The sequence below is a fragment of the Protopterus annectens genome, chromosome 6.part1, assembly GCF_019279795.1.
Source record: "Protopterus annectens isolate FY-2018-M chromosome 6.part1, PAN1.0, whole genome shotgun sequence".
In the NCBI taxonomy this organism is placed as follows: Eukaryota; Metazoa; Chordata; order Ceratodontiformes; family Protopteridae; genus Protopterus; species Protopterus annectens.
Genome location: NC_056738.1, coordinates 356,681,200 through 356,698,237, shown reverse-complemented (window position 1 = coordinate 356,698,237; position 17,038 = coordinate 356,681,200). Strand labels below are relative to the sequence as shown.

Sequence of the window (17,038 nt, the reverse complement as noted above, 5' to 3'; positions counted from 1 at the left end):
GAATCATTAATTTCACTCATTCCCTGCCTGCAACAGGAGTTTCGGTGGTGGGCACAGGCCTGTCCACCACAACAAGGGACAGCCATTCCCTTTACCCACAGCCAGGCAAACACTAACAACAGATGCATCAGATTATGCCTGGGGGGCCCACATGGCAGGAAAATGTATTCAGGGCACATGGCCCCCAAGCCAAAGGCATCTTCACATCAATCAAAAAGAAATGCTAGCTGTACAAAATGCCCTGACAGCCTTCAAGGACCTACTTCATCCAGGACAGCTGCTGATAAAGACGGACAATACCACAGTTATGTGGTACATAAACAAGCAGGGGGGCACACATTCCTACCCCCTCTGCAGACAAGCCATGATTTTGTGGAACACAACATTGACCTACCAAGTACACCTGCAAGCACAATTCCTGCCAGGAAAAATAAATGCTCTGGCAGACGAACTAAGCAGAAACCTCATGGGGCCTCACGAGTGGAAACTAGATCCACAAATCTTCAGCATGATAACAAGGAAATGGGGATGCCCAGACATAGATCTTTTTGCCTCCCCTCACAACTGCCAACTTCAGAGATTCTGCACAAGGACTTATCACAAACAGACATGTAAAGTGGATGCCTTGTCATTCAGCTGGAACAACCTTACAGTATATGCCTTTCCTCCACTGCCTCTCCTCCCCAAGGTACTCCTAAACGTCAGACGAGAAGCCACAAATGATACTAATTGCCCCAGATTGGCCACGCCAACACTGGTACCGAAGCCTACGGAGCTTGTCCCAAGGCCCAGCCCAGACATTGTGTCAAATTCCTCATTTACTGACCCAACAAAACAATCAGATCCTACACAGCCAATTCAGAACCCTAAATCTAGCTGCATGGTGGATAGTGTAACCATTCAGAATACACCTCTCTCTAAACCGGTTATGGATGTTATTTTGGAGGCCAGGAGGCCCAGCATCAGAAAATCTTATGCAGAAAAATGGAAGAGATTCTGTGCTTGGAACCAGGCACAAGGAATTGACAGGCTTGTTCCAAATATTCCTCAGATTTTACAATATCTAACTGAGATGCTGGACAAAGGCCTATCCTTCTCATCAATTAAGATCCATGCCACTGCCATTTCAGCTCATTACAATACAGACCCACCTATTTTTTCACATCCATTGCTTAGGCAGTTCCTCAGGGGGGGGCCAAAAACATAAGACCTCCAAGGAAAGCACCAATACCTGCATGGGACCTCAATTTTGTCTTGGAAAAACTCACACTGCCTCCTTTCGAGCCAGCCAATACAGCTAAGATAAAATTCTTATCATAGAAAACAGCTCTGCTCCTAGCAATAACTTCAGCAAAAAGAGTCTCAGAGTTACAGGCATTAATGGCTGTGGAACCTTTTATTATCTTCCATCCGGTCAGGGTTTCTCTAAGGACAAACCCAACATTTATGCCTAAGGTAGTGTCCAGTGTGGCTCTTAACCAAACCATTCATTAGCCTACCTTCTACTTGGACAAAACTAAAGCTTTCAGAAAGACTGAGCAACTTTTAGTGGCATATGCTGCAGGATCACAAGGAAAGGCTATCTCAAAGCAGACTATTTCAAAATGGATAGGACACTGCATTTGTTTCTGCTATTCACAACATGGCAAGTCAGTGCCTAAGGGCATTAGACCACCAGGGCAGCAGCCACCTCAGCAGCCTTCCTCAGAGGAGTACCAACCAAGAATATTTTGGAGGTTGCAACTTGGACTTCAGTGCACACTTTTACTAAGCACTACCACTTGCATCTTTACTCTAAATCCAGAGCAGGCTTTGCCACTGCAGTTCTGCAGGGCCTTATAGCCACTCCTAATTCTATTTAGACCCAGCCGCCCAACCTCAGCTTTGGGATTCAACCCACGTGTAATGACTGCAACAGTGAAACACGATGAACATAGTACAGTTGTGTACCTACCATAAATGTAGATGTTCGAGTGTATTCACTGTTGCAGTCCAGGTTACCCACCATCCCCCTTTCTCTGCTGGGACTTAGCTGTACTTTTCTATCCTATACAACCTATGTGGTGTATTTGCTTGTAGATGAAGGTATTGTTTATTTTAGCGCATGCTTTTATAAGCAATGTTTTTTAGCCTAAGCTTTTGGGGGCACCTGACATCTGGGGCAAGAAAAACTGAAGAAAATGGCGTCAGCTGCATCTTTTATACCCCTGGCGCACTGACATCAGGGAAGAGGCGACAGCAACTGACGCCGGATCAGGACTTTGGAATTCAGGCCGACTGTGGGTTGCCTGCCAGCAGGATAACCCAAGTGTAATTGACTGCAACAGTGAATACACTTGAACATCTACATTTATGGTAGGTACACAACTGTGCTTTTTGAAAATCTCAGAGAGCTTTCCAGGACACACGCAGTGATTCTTCCCCCAGGGGCAGAGGGGGGAGTGGTAATGGAAGATGCTGACCACGCAGCAGGGGGGGTCTGCAAAATCAGGGCGACAGGAAATCATTCCTTGTTAAGCCCTTTCAGCACTTCTGAAGGGAGGCCCATCTGTCCATCTCTGGAGGCAGTCGGGGCCACTTTTGTTTGTACCGAGAAGTCTTGCTAACAGTAACAAAGACAAGTGGGTACAAAGCATCATATCCAGAGGTTACTCCATATCCTTTTCCTTCCCTGTTCCAAACATAAAAAATTTCCCGGACTTTCCACCCAGTGAAAGGGAATGAGCAACTCTAGAAATACAAAAGTTGCTAGACAAAAGCGTCATCCAGACAGTCCCTGCAGACCAAATAGGATCCGGAACTTACTCAAGATTCTTTTTATTTCCAAAGAAAACAGGGGACTGGAGACCCATTTTGGATCTCAGCAAGTTAAACAAATCAGTAAGAAAGTCCAAGTTCCAGATGGTAACACTGAAGTCAATACTCCCTTTTCTGGGTCAAGATGTTTGGATGTGCTCTATAGACCTCCTGGATGCGTACTACCACATAAAAATGGTCAGGCAATCCAGAAGACATCTGCGTTTTTGGTTGGGAGCCACTCACTACCAGTTTCGAGCTTTGCCCTGTGGCTTCACTTCAGCTCCCAGTGTTCACTAAGTGTATGCCAGTAGTTATGGCTCACTTGAAACGCCTAAGATTGCGAGTGTTTCCATACCTAGATGACTGGCTCCTAACCGCCACCACCGAGCATCTACTATAAAAAGCGAGAGACACCAACTTGCATCTCTGCTGTCACCTAGGGATCGCACTAAACTATGAAAAATCTGCCTTGCTGCCATCTCAGTATACTGTTTTTATAGGAGCAGAATTAGATACAGCAAGGATGATGGCCAAACTTCCACCGGAAAGGGGTAAAGTTCTACAGCATCTGGTCCTAAACCTTCTTTCCAGGAAAAAAGCACAAGCAAGGACAGTTCTGAAAGTCTCGGGAACCATGGCAGCAGCAATAATCCTTATCCCATTAGCACATCTGCTCATGAGAATTCTGCAGTGGCTACTGTTCACTCAGTGGTCCATGCAAGAACTACCCATGTCATAGGTTCATAGGTTCATACTAGGTTATCTGCCCTAGGGCATTTATAAGCCTAGCCAAAGTGTGTTTGGCTTTCGCCACCCATTTTAAATGAATTTTGCTATGCCCTCTTTTGAGGTTAGTATACTGTGCCTCTGTCTAACAGTGGCACAGAAGTGATACCCGGGGTAAACCTACTATCTCCCATCCACTCATCAAGATTCCTCTTGAAGAGAGTCAATGAGGGACTCTGCCTAACCTGGACTGGGATTTTATTCCAGAGTGAAGGGAGCCTCTGGGTTATGAATCTGTCCCTCCAGCATGTCCTATTTATTTCAGTGCTGAGGTTCAAGTCTCTCGAGCGTAGCTCGATGGGATTTGGATTTTCTGAGGTGCAGCATGTCCATTAATTCCGGGTTGGACATGGCTTTATACGTCAGGCACAGATTGCCTCTGAGCAGGCGGTATGCCACTGAGTAGAGCTGGAGTTTCTTTAACCGGGCAGCATATGGCATCTGTTTGAGCCCTTTGATCCTCTTGGTGAGGTACTTTTGGGGTCTTTCCAGTTGCTGCAGGTGTCTGGTAAGGTACATCCCAAAAGGGGCATTGTACTCAATTATGGGCCTGATGAGGGATGAGTAAAGAGGCACGATGACCTCCCCTGATCTAGATGTGAATCCCTTCATGATTAGGTGGGCTATATAAAATGTTTTTCTAACCACTTTGGCCACGTGGTTGTCAAATGAGAGATTGCTTTCAAATTGGGTCGCCAGGTCCCTAATTACTTCTTCCATACTTAATGCCACCTATGTGGTAATTTGTGGGCACTTTGTTTTTGCCAAAGGGGATGACTATACACTTTTTGGCGTTTAGCTTGAGGCCATGGCTCTGGCACCAAATGTCTGTTTCTATGAGGCCCTTTTGTAGACTGCTTGTGTCGGCTGGAGAGTCTATTATGGCGCCCAGTTTGCAGTCATCTGCGAACTTGGTCAGCCACAGTCCTTCCATGTTAGCCTGTACCTCAGAGAAATATATACCGAACAAGAGAGGTCCCAGGACTGAGCCTTGTGGGACGCCACTTGTAACTGGTTTGGAGTCTGACATGGCTCCAGCAATTCTAACCATGTGGGTTCTGTCCTTGAGCCAGTTTGCAACACATCTAGTGACATAGGGGTTTATATTTAAGCTGGTGAGCTTATCTATAATGCCCTAGTGGGGTATTGTATCGAAGGCTTTTGCAAGGTCCAGGTAGGCTGTGTGGACCACCTTCCCCTCGTCAATGGCCTTGGTGACTGTTTCAAATAAATCGACCAGGTTTAAGAGGCAGTATATGCACTTAACAAAGCCGAACTGGGTAGGATCCAGTGTCTATAGGTCCCCAATATCTTTATTTATGAGGTCCATGATGATTCTTTCCATAGCTTTGCAGACCAAGCTAGTCAAGCTTATGGGGCGATAGTTTCCGGGATCCGTTGAGGCACCACCTTTGTGGAGAGGGACCATTGTTGCTGTACGCCACTCTTTGGGTACATATCCTGTAGTAAGGCTGAGATTGAACAGTAGTTTTATGTTTGGGTTTAATTCTTCTTGGAGTTCATGTAGGACGCAGCCCGGGACACTGTCTGTTCCCATTGATGCTGTGTTTTTTGCTTTGGAGCGGGCGACTCTTACCTGAGCATCTGAGATGTCAGGGGAGGCAGAACTCTGCTGGGATAGATATTTGCCCTTTTGGTTGGGAAGGGGGGGAGAAGTTTGCGCTGAACCTGCCAGCTAGGATGTTGGCAATGTCTGTGGGTTCGGTGTATTTTTTGTCATTTTGGAGTAATTCTGAGCATATCTGGGAATTTCCACCCAGGTTCATAACATAACTAAAGAAAGCCTTGTGATTATCCTTAGTGTCCTGTGCAATTTTTCTCTCGAAGCTGGCCTTAGACGATTTTACGAGTGCCTGTAGTTTTTTGCTAATACTGATCAGAGATGCCTTCCCTTTTTGGGATTTTGATCTATCATGTAGTAGCTTCCTCCTCCTAGTGTATAGTTTCTTTATGGCTGGGGTCCACCAGACAGGACGCCTAACTTTGGAGGATTGGGTCTTGGTTTTATTTGGGATTGCATGATCCATGCATTCCTGAAGGTGTTCATAGAATGCGTTTATAAAGGATTCTGCGGTCTGGGCCATATTTTCCACAGGCCTGGGGGCTTCGAAGGATTCCACCTCGGTTTTGAGGAGTGTGAAATTTGCTTTAGAGAAGTTTTTCACTGTGGTTTTCTGGGCAGGGGCTGGGGTCGGGATGTGAATATCTAGTGAGATTAGTTTATGGTCTGATCTTACCAGTGAGGGATACACTTCTGGTCTGGAGCATAGAGTCCCCATGATGGTGATGATCAGGTCCAGTATGTTTTCCCCTCTTGTGGGAGTGGCAACAAGTTGTTCCATAGCATTTGAGTTTATAAATTCTAGGAACCTTTGGGCTAGGGTGTTGGACCTAGAGTAATGCTCTCCCAGTCTATGTTAGGGTAGTTGAAGTCGCCCAATATAATGGTGTTTGGAGAGACCTTCATATTTTCCAGTGTTCTCAGGAAGGCCGAGTGGGGTTCCTGGGTTTGGGAAGGTGGTCTGTAGCAGACTATAAACTGGAAGGCAGTTTTACCCACTGCTAGTTGCACATGGATAGTCTCTGATGCTTCGTGCTGTGCCACCAACCTGGAGGTGTGGGTATTTTGACGAATATTGATACTCCCCCTCCTTTTGTGGTTCGGTCCAAGTTTTGGGGCTGAAAAACATGGTATGAGGTATAACCTGGGGGTGCTGGGGTGCTCTCGGGAGCCTTGAACCAGGTTTCTGTTACTGCACAGATATCAATGTTCTCCATGCTAAGGAGGGTTTCGAGTGCGTGCATCTTGAGGTTTAGACTTCTGGCGTTGAGTAGCATTACTCTTAGTTTCTTATCCCTTGTGATACCTATGGAGGTGGGTTTGTCTTTTGAGCCTTGCCTAAAAAGGCACTATGGGGGTGGCAAGAGCCTTTGCCAATATCCGAAAGCCCAGGGGTGACGGGTGCAAGTGGTCCCTAGCGAAGCATCGTGGCTTGTCGAGCATGTCATCCCAGGCAGACAGGCATTGGATCCCCTTTGAATGACACCAATACTTAAGCCAATTGTTGAAATTGATCATCTTGTCTTCATATTGTGGCATCATTCTTGGTGAGGGTAAGATGCTACTCAAGGTCAGGGTCATACCGGCCTGGGCTACATGCTCAGAGAGCTCCTCTATGTCTCTTTTCATGTAGTCCAGGGAGGTACGTCTCAGGTCATTCACACCAGCATGGACAATGACTGAGTCATATTTGTACTTGCCTTGGAGTGACCTGAGTGCTTGTGTTATGTGGCGGATCCTAGCGCCCGACAGGCAGCTCACCGTGACCTTCCTCTTGTTCAGCCTGGAGAGCAGGACGTCAGTGTGTCTGACGATAGAGTCACCTATTACAAGTGTATCAGGTCTGTTGTTTAGCCTTAAGGGCTGTGACTGTTCGGCACACTGGCTTTGTGAGCTGTGTGTTGCACGTGTTTTGTTTAGGGGTAGCGGTTGCTTGGGTGTCTGCTTTGGAGGTCTCTGCTGCTTAGGCAGATTTTTATTTATAGCCTCCGAGTATGTTTTTGTGTGTTTATGTGTTTAGTTTGCTGTCGTGGTAGGTCTATGTGAGACTGGAATTGTAGTGAGTGTGGTTTCCTTCTCCTCCTGACTGGTTACGTCAGTACTGAGTTGAGAGAGCTTAGCATTCCAGTTTGGCTATATGTTTGCATCTCTCACATGTGTTGGAATTTGTTGGGAGGAGGAGAGGGTTGTCTGTGTACATGAGGCAGTTGTAACATTGCCTCAAGATTCCCAAATTCACCAGCTGGACCAGAGAGGAGATTGACAACTGACCTTTGGACATGCTAGAATAGTATTGGGAATTCCTTTATAATTGAAAAAAAGGGCCAATGGGGAACAAAATACTCAAGGGGAGTTTGTGAGGGTGAGGTGCTTTTAATTTTTTAGTGCTGACTTATATAATTGCTTTAGTGAGATGAGAGTGGTGCTTTTAGCATTGCAAGCATTCCAGGACTCTCTTCCGCTGGGAACTGTTGCAATACAGACAGACAACATGTCAGTTGTGTGGTACATAAACAGGGAGGAACCAGCTCTTACCCCCTTTGTTGGGAGGGCCTGAGAGTATGGCAGTGGTGACCTCATCCCAGCACTTTCTGGTAGCAACGCACATCCTGACGAAATCCAACGTGATAGCAGACAGACACACCAGAGCAATTCTAACACCTCATGAGTGGTCCCTAAAACAGGAAATGGCAGAAAAGATTTTCCACAAATGGGGCCAACCTTGCTGCAACCTTTTTGCCAGATCCATGAATGCCAAATGCAGCAGCTACTTTGCCCTGATCCCCCCTAAGGGGGAATCATTGAGGGATGAACTTCTACATGATTGGCCCTTTGGTCTCCTCTACGCTTTTCCTCCTTTTCTGTTGATACCCAAAGTTCTACAGAAAGTCAATTACTTGGGAAGGGAATTGATACTCATCGTGCCATACTGGCCTCGGCAGATCTGGTTCCCCTTCCTGTGGCCTTATCTACAGGAGGAGCCTTGGATTCTGGACCCAGTTCCAGACCTTCTGACCCATGCATCAGGAACGCTGCATCCCTCCCTTCAGTCCGTCAGATTGACATCGGCTGCTCCGATTCCAACCATAGCCAGGCTCCATAACCTTTCTTTACCAGTAAAACACATTCTAATTTCTGCTCATAAAGTTTCAATGAGAATGATATATAGAAGCAAATAGAAAATATTATCTTTATGGGGTTCTCTTAACCACATTGACCCGTTTTCTACCCCAGTAAGTTCCATTCTAGAATTCTTGGCAAAACTATTTAAGGAAGGCACAGCCACAACTACTATTGGAGTTCAGCTAGCAGCAAAATTCAGTTTCCATTTTGGAGAATCAGGCCTCATTGTTAAGTCCCACAGACATAGCCTTTCTGAAGGGTACTTTTTTATTAAGACCACCCATAAAAGATCCTCCGACACCATGGGACTTGAGCTTTGTTTTATCCCTCTTAATTTTTCCCTGTTTTAACCAGCATCATCCTCCAATCTCAAGTTTTTGTCCTGGGAAACTCTTCTCTTGGTAGTGATTACTTCTGCTAGAAGGGTGTCAGAGCTGCAAGCCTTGTCAGTAAAGCTCGCCTGCATGCTTTTCCACAAAGACAGAATCTCCTTGCAAACAAACCCTTCCATTTTACCCAAAGTATGTTCAGAATCTAATTTGAATCAATCCATTGAGCTACCAGTATTCTTTTCATATTACCAAAATAAGGCGGAGTACATGTTTCAACAACTGGATGTCTCAGATTGTATAACCTTTGTTTATTAATCCCAAAACAAAGAGCTTCCCCATAAAATAAAAGGCCATTCTACAAGAGCCATTGCAAACTCATCCGCCTTTAGGGCTAGACTGCCAGTTTATACCATTTGTGCTGTAGCAGCATGGGCAACACCACATACTTTTATCACTCATTACAAAGTTGATTTGGCCTCCAGGAGCAGGGCCTCCTTTGGTTCCACTATTCTGAAGAATATTCTCCCTTGAGCTACCCAAGAAAGATGGTGCTGTCCCAAACTTAGTAAGAATGAAGGTGAGATAAAACAATAACACATAAAGAAGTTAGGTACTCACCATAACGTTCCATGTGTGTTGTCCATCTCGCCTTCATTTTACATTCTGTCGTCCTTTCCTCCAGCCTTTGATTCCTGGAAGACCGACTGAATACAATTGGCTTTTAGCGATTTCTGACCTTCTTGATTGCTCTGTACGGTATTAAGATGCCGTTATTTTTTTAACTCCTTTTCTTTTATAGCTGGAAACAAGATCTGGGGAACTGTCCTGATGCATGATGGGGTAGGAGGTGGGGTTAGCCACGAGCTAGTGAAAGACCTTGAGCTTGTTTATAAGGTCGAGTCGTAACTGAGAATCGGTTCCAAACCTAACCTTAGTAAGAATGAAGGCTAGGTGGACAACACACATAGAACGTTATAGTGAGAACATAACTTCTTTTTTTTTAATTCCAAAACTAAAGTATCTTACATTGCTTGAAGTTTAATTCTGGACTTTAACTGCCTTTGTGTTGTAGACGGTTGAATAGGGAAAATTGCTAAATAAAAGAGAACACGGGCCTCACTGTCCAGATTGTAGTATGGGCTCATCGATGAGTGCTCTGATTAGTAGACTTATGCACACTGATTGGTTGATAATGTTTTAGAGTATGACATTGGAAAGTACATTGCCAAAGTAACAGCAGGAGATTTTGTGTAGACATATAGTGAAATTTAAAAATCTTTTTTGTTATTGTTTGCAGGATAGTTGTAATCATTAATCCAGACAGCACTGGCTTGATCTGGGATTTAATAATGGAGAAGATGGACGATGTAGATCCCTGCACTGTAGAAAGCCCATGTGAACTAAAACAGCCTGATGCCTCACCTTTCTCCTCCAAACGCACCATGTATGAAACAGAAGAGGTATGCCATTTATATCTTTAAAAAGTATAATTTTGCTTGTTCGTAATGTGGCTCTGCTGCTTATTAACATAATACATTTCTGGAATCATGATTTTTCACTTTCCTAATCAAAAACATTGTCAGAGTCCATATGTGCTCACTATTCCGTATGCTGTATTTATTTGTAGACACACACAAGTTTGCATTTGCCTCTGATAGAACAGAGTTTGAAACTTGCAGGAAGGTTTAGTGTGCAGTTCAATTCTCCCTTGATTTTCGTGACTTGGGTCATTTGTGGTTGGCTGTTTCTTCTCTTTGGCATACAAGGATAAGTGCATAGTGATGCAGGCACCTCTTGGAAAAAAATGCAGATCAGATAAATTTTAGACTTTTAAGTATCCTTTTCAGCAGGATAACTTTAACTGTGAAAAATAATATTTTAGTTTACCCGAATTGTTTCTTATGCTTTGGTTGCATTTTTTAATCTGTCCCTCTTTTCCTTATGAGGACTAATTCTCTCACATCTGCAGTGGGACTGATGCAGACCTCATGGGATTTCCATATATAGTGAGCGTTGTCATGGCCTTCCTTCAGTAGATGTTCTTCGTGTTTCACTGTTGCAGTCATCACATTTGGGTTATCCCTGCCAGGGTAGCCCTCAGCTGGCCAGAATACCAGAGGCTTAGTATGTCTGCGTCGGTTGCTGTCGCTTCAGGACTGACGTCAGGTCGTCAGAAGTATAAAGTCATTACATCAGTCTTTCTTGCCGAGGAGCCCAAAGCAGAAGCAGTTCGCCAGACCATATCAAATCTAAATTGTTGGATGCCCCCTTGCACAAAGACAACTTACTTGGCACTAAGGCAGAAGAGGTCTTAAAAAAGATGGAAGAAAAAGCAAAATCTATGCAGACAGTTAAGGATTTCTTACAGGTCCAGCCACCCAGGTTCAGCAGGCATTGCCCCACCAAGCACTGGTCCTTTCTTGCTCCCACTAAGCCAGTCCAGGGGAACCAGACAGCAGCCAGAGGGAATGCACAGATCTAAGCAGTGGACTGCCTCCACTTCAAAACCAGGAAGTTTCACACCACCCCCTTATGTAAGAACTCACAATGACTCACCTCCCTCTGCCCCACCTTCACTTACCACTAGGAGGAAAACTCTCCTTTCACACTAGCATCTGGGCCACCATTACCAACCACCGCTGGGTTCTCAACATAGTGTCCCAAGGATACAAATTTTATTTACACACCCTTCCCAGAAGGATTCTCAGATCTACCTCTAATTCAGTGGACAGAGGCGCAAAATCAAGTCATTTCCCTGCTCTCTATGAGGGCAGTAGAGCATGTTCCTGCAGAACAGAGAGGCCAAGGTTTCTACTCCACTTTTTCTGGTATCCAGAAAAGAGGGCACCTGGCACCCCATCCTCGATCTATCCATTCTAAACACCTTCCTGATGATCCCATAATTCAAAATGCTCACCCTCCAGCAGCTGCTACCCATGCTCTCCAAGGATGCTTGGCTAGCCACCCTAGATCTAAAAGAGACCTACCTCCATATTCCTATCAGGGAATCATGCAGGAAATATCTCCGTTTCAGGGTAGGATCTCAGCACTCTCAGTTCTCTGCACTTCCTTTTGGCTTATTTACTGCTCCCAGAGGTTTGACAAAATGACTGGCTCTGGCCATTGCCTTTTGCAGACAAAGGAATATCCAGATTTACCCATACTTAGACGACTGCCTAATTCAGGCAGACAGCCAGTAAAAGCTGCTCAAGCCAGACAGCCGGGAAAAGCTGCTCAAGCACCTGGCCTTTGTAAAGTCCGTAGTAACCTCCCCAGGGTATACAATCAATGAAAAGAAATCCAAGCAGGTGCCCACCCAAAGGATTGTATCCCTGGGAGCACGCCTGAACACTGCATTCCAGATGGCATTCCTTACACCAGAAAAGCAAAATTTCCTGACAGCCTACTTCTCTCAACTAGCCACCAGACCCCAGCTATCGGCAAGGAAGATCCTGCAGGCTCTGGGGTTCATGGCATCTTGCATACTACTCCTTCCATATGCCAGACTGCATATGAGGAAACTTCAGTGGTACCTAAAAAGCCTTTGGTGTCAATACTCTCTCAAGACCTGGAAACTCTTGTTCCTTGTCTCAGAAAAGATCTTCTTTGGTGGGCAACAGCATACTGCCACAACAAGGGACTACCTTTCTCACCACCCCTCACCCCCCAGACCTTCACCACAGATGCATCAGACTGGACGGCAGGTGCATACAGGGCCAATGGAGCCCACAGCAAATCCCTCTGCACATCAACCAAAAAGAGATGATGGCTGTCCAGCACGCCTTGATAGCTTTCAAGCCCCCTTCTCTCCCCAGGAGCTCTCCTGATCAAAACAGACAACACCACTGCAATGTGTATGTCAACAACCAGGGAGGGACTTGCTCCTGCCCTCTGTGCAGGCTGGCCATGACCCTTTGGCACACAGCCTCTGCCATGCAACTCTACTGATTAGCACAATTTCTACCAGGTTCTCTCATATCTCTGGCAGACCAATTAAGCAGAAATCTTCTGGACCCATGAGAGGCAGCTCAACAGAAGAACCTTCTCCCTAATAACTCAGAAATGGGGCACCCCGAAGGTTGACCTCTTTTGCCTCCCACACCAACCATCAGCTCATCAAGTTCTGCACCAGGGAGCTATCACTGCATGGCTTGGAAAGTGGATGCCCTGTCCTTCCCCTGAGTCATTCTGTCGGTCTGTGCCTTTCCTCCACTACATCTCATCCCCAGGATACTGCTCAAAATAAAGGAGGAAAAACCAAGGACAATTCTTATAGCTCCAGACTGGCCTCACCAGCACTGGTACCCCTTGCTGCACAGCCTGTCCCCACTGCCACCATGGCATCTTCCTCAGATTCCAAACCTCCTGACCCAGAGGGAAGGGGAATTCATGTATCCCCAATTGCAGACACTCACTTTGGCAGCGTGGCTTATTCCCTAACCCCCAATCAATCTGCCAACCTCAGTAAACAGGTTCTAGATGTTATAAGTGAAGCCAGACACCCTAGCACTAGAAAGTCTTATGCTGAGAAATGGAAAAGGGTCTGCATCTGGATTCAGGCTAAGGGAGCCAATGTGGCACAGCCCTCCCTCCCTCTCATCCTGGATTATTTGGCTGACCTACTACACAGTGGCCTCTCTTTTTCCTCTATTAAAATTCATGCCTCCGCTATCTCTGCTCATTTTCCCACTGAGCAGCCCCTTTTTCTCACACCCCTTGATCAAACAGTTCCTAAGAGGGGTTATCAACTTGAGGCCACTCAGAAGTGCACCAACTCCAGCTTGGGACCTTAACTTTGTGTTTGAAAAGCTCACCCTTCCCCCCTTTGAACCAGCTTCTTCTGCAGAGCTAAAATTTCTCTCCTGGAAGACGGCTTTCCTTCTGGCCATCACTTCAGCCAGAAGAGTCTCCGAGCTGCAAGCACTCATGGCGGCACAGTGGTGCAGCGGTTAACGTTGTCGCCTCACAGCAAGAGGTTCTCCGGTTCGATTCTCTGCTGGGGTGCCTTCTGTGTGGAGTTTGCATGTTCTCCCTGTGTTCGCGTGGGTTTCCTCCTGGTACTCCGGTTTCCTGCCACATTCCAAAGACATGCATCTGGAGCATTTCTCCCCGGGCCTCCGCTAAAAACAGGCTCTGTGGAACCTAGTCGGACTTTCCTGGTCAACAAATGTTAAATAAATAAAATAAAAAAATAAATAAATGGCTGTGGAACGCTTCATCATCTTCCATGCTGACAGGGTATCCCTCAAGACTAACCCATCCTTCATGCCCAAGGTGGTGTCCATTGTGGCTCTAAACCAATCCATTCATTTGCCCACCTTTTTTTCCTAATCCCCAGAACAAGGGGGAAAGGATCTTGCAATCTCTAGATGTGCACAGACAGTTCAGATTCTATCTAGACAGGACTGAATCCTTCAGAAAGTCTGATCAATTGCTAGTTAGCTTTGCTACAGGGACAGAAGGCAAAGCCATCTCCAAACAAACCATTTCCAAATGGATAGCACACTGCAATCCATTTCTGCTACAAACAACATGGAAAGCCTCCTGCCAATGGGGTCAGGACTCTCTCCACCAGAGCAGCCTCCACCTCTGCAACTTTCCTCAGAGGAATCCCCAGGAGAGACATCCTGGAGGCTGCCACCTGGACATCTGTTCACACTTTTACCAAACATTACCACCTGCCTCTGTTCTCCAAATCCAGGGCAGGGTTTGCCTCTGCAGTCTTGCAGGGCATGCTAGCCAGCCCCTAGTTTCCTTGACTTCCTCCACCCATTTCGTCAGCTTTGGGAATCAACCAAAATTTGATGACTATAACAGTGAAACACGAAGAACATAGTACAGTTATGTACACTTACAATAAATGTAGATTTTCAAGTGTATTCACTGTTGCAGTCCTGGTTTCCCTCCCTCCATCCCCCTTTTTTCTTCTCTTTCCTTACAAGGGAAATATTGGTATTTACTTTCTACTGGTGGGGTACATCCACCAGAACCTGGCTCCTACTTGGGGACTCCTGACAGGTCAGGGCAAGAAAAACTGATGTAATGACGTTGGCTGCCTTACTTTATACTACTGATGACCTGGCGTCAGTCCTAAAGCGACAACAACCGATGCAGAAATACTAAGCCTCTGGTATTCAGGACGGCCGAGGGCTACCCTGGCAGGGATAACCTAAATGTGATTACTGCAACAGTGAATACACTCTAACATCTACATTTATGGTAAGTGTATACAACTGTACTTTCTCCCTGTTTCAGTAGCAGTAGTCCGTCAATTATGAACTAGAGGCATTTATATGAATTGCTACTGTCAGTCACATATGGTTTACATTTTTATGAAAATACATTATTTTGGAGGAAAATCTTCTGAGGATCAGACGAATATGTCATCTGGGAAATCCATCTAAAGTTTACCTAGAGGTTGTCATACCCAGTGCTTTTCTTCTTCTTTTGTTTTATGATTGAACATAAGTAAGGATCTCATGAGATTTGTTTGAAGTTTAACAAGGCTTCATAATGGTGACCACTTGAAACTACTTCTGTCTAAAAGAGAAATGCTTAACATCTCTGGAAAAAGCATTCAGAGAAGAGCATTCTTAGTATGAAAAGTTATAGAGTTAGAAAATTGCGAGAGAAAGGCACTGAAGGGAGGAAAAAAAGAGATAGCTCTAATAATGCCTCAGGAGACAGAAATTTTAGGAGATAGTGTTGAAGTCCAGTAAGAAGTGTAAGTCCTACGCTGTTTCTTAGGAGGATACATCCAGCTGGATGGTTGTCAAAACCGGGGATCATAAGTTGGTCAGCAGGGACATTAAGTTTGTCACTAATGTACCCATTGAAAATTCTTAGTCCTTGGTGCTTCCACAGTAAAATGGCCCCATTGCCACTGCCTATGCTAGAACCATCTGGCGTTATTTTGCTAGTACAGGAGATGACAGATTCTGAATGCCTTCTTGTACATAAGCCTTAGATAAAGATAAGTATTCCACTTCATCTTCCTCTACACATACTTCTTTCTCTCACTTTTTGCTTTTGTATAAATACTCTTTGTCCCAGAAGACTTGCATATTGTTCAGGAGATAGAAAAACAGCAAAGGGGGTGTATACTGGTCTGCCACCAGTTCAGCGCTCATTTCTTACATAGAAAAATGTGAACCTTTGCAAAAGAAGATGCAAAAGAAAAATCTTTCCTTCTTCCTGTGAGGCAGGGAAGGATTTTTTAGTGAGCCAGATTGACTTGCAACCATACTCTAACTCAGACTGTGAAGACATGTCCTTCTAGTACCCGTCCCCTCCCACCCTGGGCATTATTTCCACATTGACTATCTGCTGCATGGGAGAGTTCTTTAGTTGACTTCCTCCTGTCCTAGAGAAGACTGCATGAAAATGAGATCCCTTTAGTGAAACTGAATGACCCCATCTGTGCTCATGATAATTCAAAGTAATGTTTACAGCCAGTATTCAACACACAGATACTCAGCCTGTTTATAGGTCAGCTAGAGAAGGTCATAATCTGTAAAGTGACCATCAGACAGACTCATTTGTCATCTCTGCTTCCTCCTATTCTCAAGCTAGAAAATCTGTACCACTGACCCCCTTCCATTTGAGAGATGCAAGGTTGCTGGAAAAGTATGCTAGACGAGTGTGTACCTCCAGCAATTACCAGATTCTTTTGACAAAGAAATATTAGAGAAACTCAGTACCACAGCTTATAAAATCAGCGTTCATAACCTGAAATGCTGTGGATACCTCACCTTAGACAGCTGTGTCAGTAGCTGTGATGAGAAGATATGCAGATAGTTGCTAGATGTGCATATTGTTTGACATACATGTCTAGAATCCTCAAGTCTTCCCATGTGAAGCAGTTTTCTGCAGCAGCTACTTACTTGGCAGGCACTAATCGTAGACAGGTAGAGTCATTCATTCAATAGGAAGCACACACTCCTTTGACAATGGAAGATCAAAAGAATATAAGTTGTTTCCAATACAGACATTACAGTGCAACATAAAGTGGGTGTTGCACTCCTAAGTGTGTTGTCTTTTATATGTGCTGTTAACTCAAGTTCCAGTGTGTCTAAGTTGGTGATAGCTCAGGCAGAATAAAAAAATACAGTGGTGTTTATTAAAGAGAGTTGGGGACTTTATGTGAATGTTAAAACTATTTGCATAGTTAAATTTTCTCATATCTACATCTTCACTAAAAACATACCAGTATTGAACACAACAGCTTAACTGCTGCTCTCCTAGTATGAAAAAAAAAACTGAAAGATAAGGGCCAGGCACTCTTCCACTTTTATTAAATTCAGTCACTGGCTAGTAAGAAGACTGCCTGGATGAGAAGAAAAAAGAAAAAGAACAACAAAGAAGAAACTTTAAGAGTTTGAAAGAAAATCAGTTGGAAAAAAGTGACGTGAACACA

General features: G+C 44.9%; 1 protein-coding gene across 1 annotated transcript in view; it reads left to right on the top strand.

Moving 5' to 3' along the window:
• The window catches only part of ATG2A (autophagy related 2A), a 2,853,001-nt gene that overhangs the window by 1,464,336 nt on the left and 1,371,627 nt on the right, over positions 1-17,038 (top strand). Inside the window, exon 17 of the mRNA XM_044075772.1 lies at positions 9,920-10,082. Within this exon, the coding sequence (XP_043931707.1) occupies positions 9,920-10,082 (163 nt within the window). The remainder of the gene's footprint in view (positions 1-9,919; positions 10,083-17,038) is intronic.